The sequence below is a fragment of the Staurois parvus genome, unplaced genomic scaffold (genome assembly GCF_062004578.1).
Source record: "Staurois parvus isolate SC_StPar_1 unplaced genomic scaffold, SC_StPar_1.0 ptg000172l, whole genome shotgun sequence".
Lineage (NCBI taxonomy): Eukaryota > Metazoa > Chordata > Amphibia > Anura > Ranidae > Staurois > Staurois parvus.
Window position 1 is genome coordinate 6085340 of NW_028317968.1, and position 12402 is coordinate 6097741.

At 39.3% G+C, this 12402-nt stretch overlaps 1 protein-coding gene across 2 annotated transcripts in view; it reads right to left on the reverse strand.

Moving 5' to 3' along the window:
• Positions 1–12402, reverse strand: part of USP32 (ubiquitin specific peptidase 32) — a 287630-nt gene that overhangs the window by 109402 nt on the left and 165826 nt on the right. For both annotated transcript variants that reach the window (XM_089676627.1, XM_089676625.1), the window contains exons 6-9: positions 10947–11078; positions 7422–7529; positions 6685–6800; positions 2910–2972 (exon numbers count right to left, since the gene is read on the reverse strand). In XM_089676627.1, coding sequence (XP_089532753.1) covers positions 2910–2972; positions 6685–6800; positions 7422–7529; positions 10947–11078 — 419 coding nt within the window. The remainder of the gene's footprint in view (positions 1–2909; positions 2973–6684; positions 6801–7421; positions 7530–10946; positions 11079–12402) is intronic.

Below are 12402 nucleotides of genomic sequence, written 5' to 3' on the forward strand. Positions count from 1 at the left end.
AAACGTAAGTAAACCCCACAAAAATCGTTGATATTTTCAGCATATTTTAACAGTCAAAAGGCAAAAATAAATAGAAGAGAGTGGTTATAACACTAACGCACTAATAAAGAGTGAAAGCAGCCAGGTGATTATTGGACACCCTCCTCAATAATACAAAGTAAAAGGAAAAAAAAAAGAATGCCCTAGCAGCAGTACCCATCAGTACTGTACAGCTTGAAGAAAAAAAAAAACGGAGAAAAAGTAGAAATACCCATCTGTTAGTCCACCTAGTGAACACAGGCAAATGGGATACGTAAAGAGGAATTCCACCCAAAAGTGGAGGCTCCACTTTTCTGCCTCCTCCCCCCACTCCGCTGCAACATTTGGCACCTACCTTTTAGGGGGGAGCCATGGCGAACTCAGACGGAAGCTTGGCACCCAACCACCCCCCCCCCCCCCCCCCCCCGCAGCCCTCTGGGACATTTCCAAGGTCCCAGAGGACAGCAGCCCATTCACTTTGCTTTGTGCATGCGCAGTAGGAAACAGTCAGTGAAGCCTCAAGGCTTCGCTGCCAGTTTCCCTTAGTCAAGATGGTGGCGCCAGCACCCGACAGCCAACTGAAGAATCAGCTTGGGGTGAGGACACACCGCTGGATGCATGGACAGGTAAGTGCCCTACTATTAAAAGTCAGCAGCCACAGTATTTGTAGCTGCTGACTTTTAAATTTTTTTTCTGGGGAGGTGGCAGGGGCAGAACTCTGCTTTAAGGTACTGTACAGTAGGTACTGATAACAATCCCTGGAATTCAGGCTGGCACTGACAGATTTTGCTAAAGTGTGTCTCATGCATTCTAAAAGTGGTGCAGCATGCGCCAAATTCATGTACCTGTCTAGAACTTACACTTGAATTAGGCTCATGCTAATTTTTAGAGCGCATATAAGACACTCTTGCAAAATCTGTGCCAGTTTCTCTCTCTGTAAGCCTTAAGATAATTGGCCTTAATTAGCTCCACTTTTGACTGATATGAACTGTCTGTATTGCATTTTGAATTTGGCGCATTCATTGCACCAGAATGTAAAAGTGGTGCATTGTAGAAGCACGATTCGCTGTCAAAACCAAATGCATTGCAAAGGCTTCATTAAAGTGAAACTAAATCTTCCTTTTTTTTCTAAAATAACAAACATGTCTATACTTGCCTGCTCTGTGTAGTGATTTTGCACAGAGCAGCCCTGAGCCTCTTTTTGGGTCCCCGCTGGCACTCCTAGTTCCTCCCCCTCGAGCAGTGCCCCCAGGGAAAATCCACTCACCCTGGGGGCACCGCTGTGTGCTCGTCCTCAAGCTGCTGCTCTATGCGTTCGTAAGACACAGAGCCGTTGCTCAGTCCCGCCTCTGCTCTCTCCTCATCGGCTCACTGGCTGTGATTGACAGCAGCGGCTAATGAGGAGGAAAAGTCCCCAGACAGCAGAGGCTGTTGAGAATGTTGCTGTATCAGAGGGGAATCAGGTAATGATTTGTTGAGGGGATCCACTGCACATAGAAGGTTTTTTACCTTCATGCACGGAATGTATGAAGGTAAAAAGCATCGAGCCTTTAGAGCCACTACTTAATTCCCCCCAGAGTGCCCACAGCTTAGTAGAACTTCTGAAATCCTATAGTGTTCATTTTCGCAAATTGGCATGGGAGTTGTATATAGGTTTCCTTATATGAGACTGAGAGTTAGTTCCAAACTACAGACAAGTAATTTCACTTGGAAAGGTGCTGGAGGCTTGCTGAGTAAACAGCAGCATGCCAAGTTTGTGGATACACATACATGGATGATGTCACCTGTTGAAAAGCATTGTCAATGAGACATGTGCAGCCGCAAACCAGGTACACTACTGTTACTCAGAGTTCATACGTATTACTGAGCTGTGGGCACTTTGTGCTTTCAGAACCTAGTTTATACTACCATAAGCATCCCATGTTCCTGAATTCACTTGCAACACTGACAGATGAATATTCCTACTCACAAAAAAGGTAATTTTTTTTGTTTTATGAAGCTGTTCAATACTGACAGATGAATATTCCTACTCACAAAAAAAGGTCATTTCTTTGTTTTATCTAGCTGTTCAATGTTGATGAGCGATGCCAGTAGTGTATCGTTTAAGTCACTCAAATAGTGTGAACAGATCAAGATGACATACTGAACAAGTCAATTAACAACAATTCAGACTTGTTAAATAGAAAAATAAACCCCCACATTTACTGTCACTTCAAATCCATTAAAGTGATATTAAAGGAAAGCTGTCATACTTATCTGCTCTGTGCAGTGGTTTTGCACAGTGCAGCCCCAATCCTCCTCTTCTCAGGTCTGCTGCCGATGCTCCTGGTCCCTCCCTCATGTCTAGTGCCACCAGAGTAAGCAGCTCGCTATGGGGATCGCTTGAGAGCCGCTGATCTGTGTATCCATTTGCGGCTCAGCCCCATCCACTCTATCTCCCCATTGGCTCACTGGCTGTGAGTGGACAGCAGCAGGAGCCAATGGCTGTCTCAGCCAATGAGGAGGGAGAGTCCCCAGAGAGTCAAGACTCCCGTGCACAATGCTGAATCACGATGGGGCTCAGGTAAGTATTGGGGAGGGGGCTGCTGAACACAGAAGGTTTATTTTACTTTCATGCATAGAATGCATCAAGGTAAAAAAAAAAAAAAAAACTTTGAGCCTTTACAACCACTTTAAATTAGAATGATTTGGGATTGCATTCTTGCTTCAGGGCTTTGGGTGCTTGCAGTGGCCAGTTATACAAAATACCTACAAGAAGTAATTTCTTCTTCAGAGAAGGTCAGTAATACTACCTTCTGAGGCCAAGGGTAAACTTACTTTTACCACAGCTCACCATTACATCAACTATAACAAGCAAACGGCAGTACAGCAACCACATTTTACATTATTACCTTTGTTGTGTCATGTGTTTTTAATATATTGTCTATGATATCTGAAAGATTCAAGTTTAATTCCTAAAAATAAGAAAACAAAAAAAAACATGAAAATTCAACATTTTACATTTGCAGATATCAATTTAGAGTATTTACACATGCATGTTTAGTGTTACTATCCATATCTGCCTATGTACTGGCCAAACACCCACATTTAAATAAGCGCAGCTATCTATTAAAAAGAAAAAATAAAAGTGCATATAAAGACAATTTTTGACTTATTTCAAGCATATGCAATTTCAGTTGTCAGTAACTCTGTCACACCAGAGAATGATAAATGCTAAAAATTAATCTAGTGGCAACATCTGTACAAATGTCTCAATGATTAAATAGTTTAAAATTAGAATGGGACATTACTCATTACTATGAGTATATTGTCCTTTCCTCTGTATGATGTTCCATTCTATTTTCTTGTAATTTTTTCTTACATTTATACTTCTTTTTATTACATATATTGATTTATACATATTTAGATGTATACAGATTTCCAAACCTTTAATTGAATCACTAATGTATTTTCATCATGCTTGTTAACTGTGTCTTGTCTTTTTATTATTTTTGGTTTTGTTCTTGAGCCTATATTTTCATTTATTTTTATTTTTTTTTCAATAAATTTCACTAGTTTTAATCGTGCTTACCTAGGCTGACACACGTAGTTTCATCCATATTTTTTCATTTATTTTTTTTCTCTTTTAAATAAAATTAGTCACTTTAAATGAATAATTCAACCATAATTGACACCTGAATAGCTTAATAACATTGTTTTGCAATTGCTTGCAGTTTGAGATTCATTTGCCTTTGCATTCAGTCTCTCTTATTGCATAGCAGAGACTTTTCAGTTTTGATCTTTGTGACTAATTTTGATGCTTGTGACCGATTTTATTGGTCTACTTGTTTGCATACCCATGCATTTTTTTCCACCTGTGTCATCTGTTCTTATTACATGACAGCCAATGATGCTCTTATATACACTACCTCATGCCCAGAACTTCCATCCCCATGATTAGGCTCCAATTGCGGAGTGCAACGTATCGTAGCCTGGCTGGAGTCTGGGCTGAGGCTGCCATTCATCTCTCCTCATCTGCATGGGTCTGCCTTTGATGTGCAGCTTATGGATCTTTCCTTCTGACATTGCTGCAAACGGGAGCTAGGACGAGCTCCCTATCCCTGCCAGCAGTCACAACGGTCTAGTTTGGACTTTACCTCCCTACCTGAATGGCACCTAATCTTGTCTTTTTGGGTCACATCAAAAAAACAGGGGCACAATGTAAAGGGACACACTACCAATATTCCATGGAGCAGACACTGACACTGGCCAATAATGTATGAGGGTGCAGACCACCAACATGTGTGTGTGTGGGGGGGGGGGGGGGGGGGGAGCACAGTCTCTGACCACCAATGCAAGGTGGGCACAAGCACTGACTGCCAGTGTAAGGGGGGCAGAAACACCGACAACCGATAGGGATATTTTTCTTCCCCCTTGACTACCACTGCTGGGTATTTTTTTCCTCATCCTGGTCACTGATTGCAGACATTTTTCTGCCCTACCCCTGACCATCCAATACCAGGCTTTTTTCTCTATTGTTGACCAGCAATATATTGGTCATATATTAAGACATATATTGCTGATCACTACACGCTCTACATCCTGATCATAACATTCACATGTACATGAAGTGCTTACAGCTGTACATTACAAACTCCTGACCAAAGTGTTTCTTGTGACAATAGCTGCTGGCTGCCAAGTAGTATCTGACTATGTTGATGAAGGTATACTTTAAGGTACGTTTAGAGAAGGTGCTAACTCTTTGTCCACATTCTGTTTTATTTTTAAAGATGATTTGTTGGGATTGTGTGTGTCTGTAAAACGTTCACTTGTGATACAATAGTTAGGGTACTTTGTGGGTACAAGGACTGCAGCATGTTTGCAGTGGGTATCATGAGTAAAGGTATATGTTTAGCCCACAGCCAATATGCAGCGCAATTTAGCCATACCCACGCTTTATGTACAATGCTCCACATACTATTTTTATCCCTCCCAGGTACTAAGGTTAGGGTTATGTCTATCAAAATCTTGCTTCTGGCACCATAATTAAAGCATATTATGTTGGTACTGAAGGCCCAAAGCGCCTTAATGATGGGGCACTGCAAGGGTGGAGTATTTTTAAATTTCTACAGCTGGCATTTTGAAGGCTTAAATCATATCTTGTGAGCAACAATTTTATTTACACTGGTTCTGATTATCCAGTATAAAATTTATGAGATCTGTTTACAGTCTCCAAACTGGAGCTGAAGGGCGCTTTAAAGAGTATAACTGCTCCAAGCAACAATTTTGTGACGACTGAAATAGTTTCAAGATTTCCTATAACATTTACAAACAGGATGTTTCGATTATATTGTCTGGAAATATTTTTTGTTTCAGAACCTGGCAATTACAAATAAGCTCACTAAAGTAGCTTTGTGCATTATGGATTAAAGAAATTGCCTGGTAAGGCAAAATTACATATAATTATCATCTATTGTTTTAAGAGTACCACAAAAAATAGATTTCAACTATTATATGCAGTCCTAACTGTGGATCAATTCAAATGACTAACCTGCTATCATATAGGACTTCATATCCAAAAAACATGCTTTCACCCACCACTACAGTTGAGATTAATGCTGTATGTAATGAGGCAGTTTTTACATTATTAACCACTTGCCCACCAGAGGATTGACCCCTCCTTCCTGACCAGGCCATTTTTTGAGATACGGCGCTGTGTTACTTTAACTGCCAACTGTGCGGTCAAGCAACACTATACATAAATTAAATTGATGTAATTTTTTCCCACAAATAAAGCTTTTTTTCAGTGGTATTCAATCACCTCTGCATTTTTTATTTTTTGTGCTATAAACAAAAAAAAGTGACAATTTTGGGGGGAAAAACACTATATTTTTTACTTTTTGCTATAAAACATTTCCAATAAAAAAGGTTTTAAAAATCAAATTTCTTCATAAATTTAGGCCAAAATGTATTCAGTTACATGTCTTTGCGAAGGAGAAAAAAATCCAAATAAGTGAATATTAATTGGTTTACGTGAAAGGTATAGTGTCTACAACTGGCGGTATATATACTGGATATGTTTTTTTATATATATATATATATACTAGTAATGGCAGCGATCAGCGACTTATAGCGGGACTACAGCAGGCATTCTGACACTGGGAGGGAACTGACTAACAGACACTGACATCCCCAGTAGTGATCAGTGCTAATAAAAAGCACTAACACTGTACTAATGACACTGGGCAGGAAGGGGTTAACATCTGTGGCAATCAAAGGCTTAACAGTGTGGTGTGTGTTTTACATTATGTGCTGTGTGTGTTTTACTTTGGAGACATGCTGTTTTGTATCTCCCTGCTATGCATAGAGATACAAAGCAGCAAGTCCAGGAAGACAGGAGAGAGACCTGTGTTGTTTACACACAGGGCTCTCCCCCGTCAGCTTTGCCGACAATCGCAGAGTGCTGGCCGGGAATTGCAAGCCAGGACCCAGTGATTGACATCCCCTGATGCCAATAGCGGCACAAGTAGGGGGGGCGCATGCTTCATACCCGGAAATGCAAATCATGTATATACGTGATTTTATGCAGCCGTGCCGCCCTGTAGCAGTACTTCTGCTAAAGGATGGAGGGCAAGTGGTTAAATTATGAAAACATATCTTCATAATTTAAAAAAAAAAAAGGCTTACAGGTACGGCATCAGTGCGGTTATCCTTCCACACCTCTAGTAGTGCAAGAACCATATCTTCCAGTTCAGTGCGAGACAAAACACCATCACGATCAACATCAAATACTTTGAAACAAACTAGATAAAAGAAAAGAACAGGTATAATATTGGATATGAGCAAGCTAGCAAAGATCACCTAGATTTGGAATATTGTCTCTATTGTGTATGTTCATGGCCTACTACAAAGGTCTCCGAGTATTACACTCTACATTTGCTACAGGCTGTTGAGCCTTGCTTCCAAAAGTTGAAAACAAAATGTGCTGCTTAACTCCTTTAAAACTCAAAATAACAAACTCCACGTTTAGAAGTTTGTAAAGGAAAAATAATGTGCATGAGATGCTACAAAGAATAAAGCATTGAGTTGAAGATTGTTATTTGTTCCACAGACAAAAAACATTGAACAAGTATGTTCTAAGGAAGCTTAGAAAATTTTTTTACATTTTCTATGGATAGTAACCAGATTTTTAGCAGTCTTGAAAACAACTTTTCAGAAACTAGTTAGGTAAGAATGAGTGTAAAAAGATCATAGAGTATTTACAACATAAAGCTGATCAAACATTTAGGCTCAATAAAAAAAAATAAATCAATTTAAATCAATGAGAGTCAGGAGCCATGGAACACATTAGGCAGAAGTGACTTAACTTTGCCAGATATTACTCTGTTTTGTCTGTAGGGAGTTGTACTCAAACTGATAATTACATTTTTGTCTCTCTGCTAAGGGTCCCCGGCAGCAAGCAGACAGCCCACAAGATATTTCCTTGAAGTCTATGTGGTTGTCACGGTTCTCATCAAATGCATTAAATAATCCTGTAAAAAAAAACAAAAAAAAGATAAATAATACGGACAAGAAATCTAGTTAAACCAAGATTAAACTGACTTTACTATGTTACAAAATATATAAAAAATAGGATTTTTAAGGTGCATGTCCTCAATATTAGCACAAGATTGTAATGAAAAGATCTTTACAATTTTCATTCAGTACAAAAAAGTTTGTAGTTGTTGCATTACTGGAAGATTGGTCAAAGCAGTGGAAACGTAAGTTCATTGTTTCTCAACGTAAAATAATGCACCTAGGCAAAAAATAATACCTTGATAGAGTACAATAATTGGGGGTACAGTGTTGGCCAGCACTACATAGGAAAAAGATTTGGAGGTACTTATTTCTGACAATTACAAAATGAGTGAACAGTGTGGCCATGCAGTGGGAAAAAGAAACAGAATTCTTGGCTGCATCACTAGAGGGGTCATCAGAAGGAGCGAAGGAGGTCCTGATTCCTCTATAGAGATTTTTAGACCTCATTTACAATACTGTGTCCAGTTCTGGAGACCTCACTTACAAAAAGATACTGATAAGATAGAACAGGTCCAGAAACAGGAAACAAAAATGGTGCAAGGTCTGAGGATAAAACGTATCAGGAGAGACTTCGGGACTTTCATGTACAGTCTAGAGGAAAGAAGGAAAAGGTGAGAAATGACTGAAACCTTCAAATACAAGAGGGTGAATGAGGTTCAGGGGGGCACTATTTTTAATAAGAAGCTAAGATCAAGAACACAGCGACACGACCTCAGACTAGCAGGAGGAAAGTTCAAAACTAATCTAAGAGTATTTTTTACTGAAAAACAGTAGCTGATGCTTGGCATAGACTTCCAGCAGAGGAAGTGAGTCAGTCAACGGTAAGTGGATTCAAACATGCTTGGGACAAACATAGGTCTAAACTTCAGCAAATATATATATATATATATATATATATATATATATATATATATATATATATATATATATATATATATATATATATATATATAATCTCACAGAAGTGAGTACACCCCTCACATTTTTGTAAATATTTTATTAAATATTTTCATGTGACAACACTGAAGAAATGACACTTTGCTACAATGTAAAGTAGTGAGTATACAGCTTGTATAACAGTGTAAATTTACTGTCCCCTCAAAAAAAAATGAATGTAAAGAGAACCCCCTTCCACTCAAGAAGTAGGAAATGGATGCCAGAGTAAGAAAGGAGTGGAGGGGGAAAGGGTAGAGGGTGGGGTTATGTTTCGGGGTAGGAAATTAAATAGAGGAGGTGTGGGGAACTGATGGGGAGGGGAGAAATCAAGTTCCATACTGATGAAAGCTTGCAGCTTGCCGAAGACTGAACAGAAAAAATCATTTATGAAGCCAAGCAATACTAGTTATGGTACCTGCATAGTTACAGTATCTCTCAGAAGTGAGTACATCCCTCACATTTTTGTAAATATTTTATTCTATCTTTTCATGTGACAACAATGAAGAAATGACTCTTTGCTACAATGTAAAGTAGTGAGTGTACAGCTTGTAGAACAGTGTAAATTTGCTGTCCCCTCAAAATAATTCAACACAGCCATTAATGTCTAAACCGCTGGCAACAAAAGTGAGTACACCACTAAGTGAAAATGTCCAAACTGGGCCCAAAGTGTCAATATTTTGTGTGGCCACCATTATTTTCCAGCACTGCCTTAACCCTCTTAGGCATGGAGTTCACCAGAGCTTCACAGGTTGCCACTGGAGTCCTCTTCTACTCCTCCATGATGACATCACAGAGCTGGTGGATGTTAGAGACCTTGTGCTCTTCCACCTTTTATTTGAGGATGCCCCACAGATGCTCAATAGGGTTTAGGTCTGGAGACATGCTTGGCCAGTCCATCACCTTTACCCTCAGCTTCTTTAGCAAGGCAGTGGCCGTATTGGAGGTGTATTTGGGGAGGTTATCATCCCAGTCTCCAAAGGGAGGGGATCATGCTCTGCTTCAGTATGTCACAGTACATATTGGCATTCATGGTTCCCTCAATGAACTGTAGCTCCCCAGTGTTGGCAGCATTCGTGCAGCCCCAGACCATGACACTCCCACCACCATGCTTGACTGTAGGCAAGACACACTTGTCTTTGTACTCCTCACCTGGTTGCTTCCACACACACTTGACACCATCTGAACCAAATAAGTTTATCTTGGTCTCATCAGACCACAGGACATGGTTCCAGTAATCCATGCCCTTAGTCTGCTTGTCTTCAGCAAACTATTTGCGGGCTTTCTTGTGCATCATCCTTAGAAGAGGCTTCCTTCTGGGACAACAGCCATGCAGATCAATCCGATGCAGTGTGCAGCATATGGTCCGAATACAGATAGGCTGACCCCCCCACCCCTTCAACCTCTGCAGCAATGTTGGCAGCACTAGTACGTCTATTTCCCAAAGACAACCTCTGGATATGATGCAGAGCACGTGCATTCAACATCTTTGGTCGACCATGGTGAGGCCTGTTCTGAGTGGAACCAGCCCTGTTAAACCGCTGTATGGTCTTGGCCATCATGCTGCAGCTCAATTTCAGGGTCTTGGCAATCTTCTTATAGCCTAGGCCATCTGTATGTGGAGCAACAATTCTTTATTTCAGATCCTCAGAGAGTTCTTTGCCATGAGGTGACATGTTGAACTTCCAGTGACCAGTCTGAGAGAGCGATAACACCAAATTTAACACACCTTCTCCCCATTCACAACTGAGGCCTTGTGACACTAATAAGTCACATGACACCGGGGAGGGAAAATTGCTAATTGGGACATTTTCAATTTTTTTCAATCATACTACCCAATTACATGATTTAATGTGGCACAGCCAACCAATAAAGTGGACACATGGTATTTGTTAAGTTCAGTTCATTTTGCAGTTAAGCTTCAGGGAGAGGTATTACACACATACATGTGTACATATACACAGGGAAGTAAACAGAAAACCCCATTCGCGGCAGTTGCAGTCAAGAGATTTCTGCTAAAGTATCCCCAGTCTGAAGAGCATACACAAGTCCATGTTTCTCTACATCGTGCACTGTTCCAGAGTGGCCTCACCATGTATGAGATTTACACATCCTTGTCTGATCCTAAAGAGACCTGCCTTTCTTCTGCTGCAGTTAAGTTTAATACATTGAAAACCCCCACTCTGAGCTCATCTCTCTGTCACTCTGTTCTCTCCTATCAGCACATGAGCCATACAGCAAAGCTGATGCTTTGCAGTGATTCTCCCTGTTTGCAGTTTTAGTTCTGCTGTACAGAGAATTCAAGAGTCTAATAGCAAAGTCAAATTTATATCACTGCATGCATGCAATAAAAAAAATATAATTATGTCCTGTATATCTCCCCAAAGTCCGGCTTTAAATAACTCTATCATTTCCATACTTATTCTTTAACTAAATACCTTCACTCAAAGACTGGTGAATTGGAGGGGATATCAAGGGAACAAAGGTTTCCAGATCAAATCTTCCAGTCCGTGATTGAGCCTTCAATAACCAGTATCTTTTCTCTAGATCAATAATATCAGATTCTTCCACTGTCAAAAAGAAAAAAAATGTGTTTTATAAATATCAGAAATTCCACATAATTGGTAATTAGGACAAAATAGATACAAATTCACAGAACAAGCTAACAGAAGTTAAAATGTATCTAAAAGCAATTGCCTGTATTTCATGTTTTGCTTACTATACACTTTAGCATTAGCCCTGAAGATGTATTGCTCTTTTGTAACTGCTCTCTCTTCTACCCCTAACATATGTATAAGGCAGATTTTTCAAACCATGTAATTAATTGTGATGCAAACTTGCAGTAACAGACCCATTTACACAAACATTATGAAACAAGCAATAGAGGAATTCCACAATCGGTGGTGTCAGCGGGAAGAATTGATAGTTAAAAAAAACTCTTGGATGTGTTTCTTAGTGAACACATAATACAGGGATATGACTTTTAACATGAACACACACTCCCTCACATAGGTTAAACTGGATGGATTGGTGTCTTTATTCAAACCTTACCAACTGTGGAACAATGTAGAAAAAAAACAAACAAAAAAAAAAACCACACAACTATAGTCTACTTTTACAACTTACAAGATTTAACTTTAACAAGTATAACATACTATTAACACATATTTTAATAAAAATATAAACTATTAAAGTGTACAGGGTTCTGTACACTTTAATCTATACCGGTTACTGATTTTTGTGAAAATAAAAAAAGTCAGTTTAAAAAAATTGTTTAAAAGTGTACAGTGATACAACCCTTATTAATATGCATTCATGCATGCTAGCACAGATTAAACCGCTTTAAATGGGTTTCATCACTCATCTGACCTATCAAGTCTCTATATTTTAACAGAATATCTGGATAGTAGAAGTCTTTGCTATGCCAGTAAATACAACAAACTACACTTTCTACAGAAAAACAAGATTTATATACATGAGAACTAAATTTAGGAGCTCTTAGTTGCTTAGATGCACACTTCGTAAGAGCGTGAATTTGATGTTCCTTTAGGAAAGGTCAAAAATTAAAATAGCAAGAATGTCTCAAAAATCAATACACAGGGAATACACACACAAAATATACACATCAATGCAATTAAAATTAAAAGAAATGGGAATCTGTAAACATTTTCAATGAAGGATTCTGTTGATCACTTTTGAAATGTTGCACAAAAAAGATCACTCTTTCATCCCTTGCCTATTTTCCAAAAACAAAAACCAATACATATAGCCCAAGACCCAAAACTGAAGACAGGCTGCCTACCTGGTTCACTTTGTACCTCTATGTACCACTGTGCAAATTTAGCTAGTGCAATTTCAAGGAATGCCCTGCAAAGTAACCTCACCCACTAACAA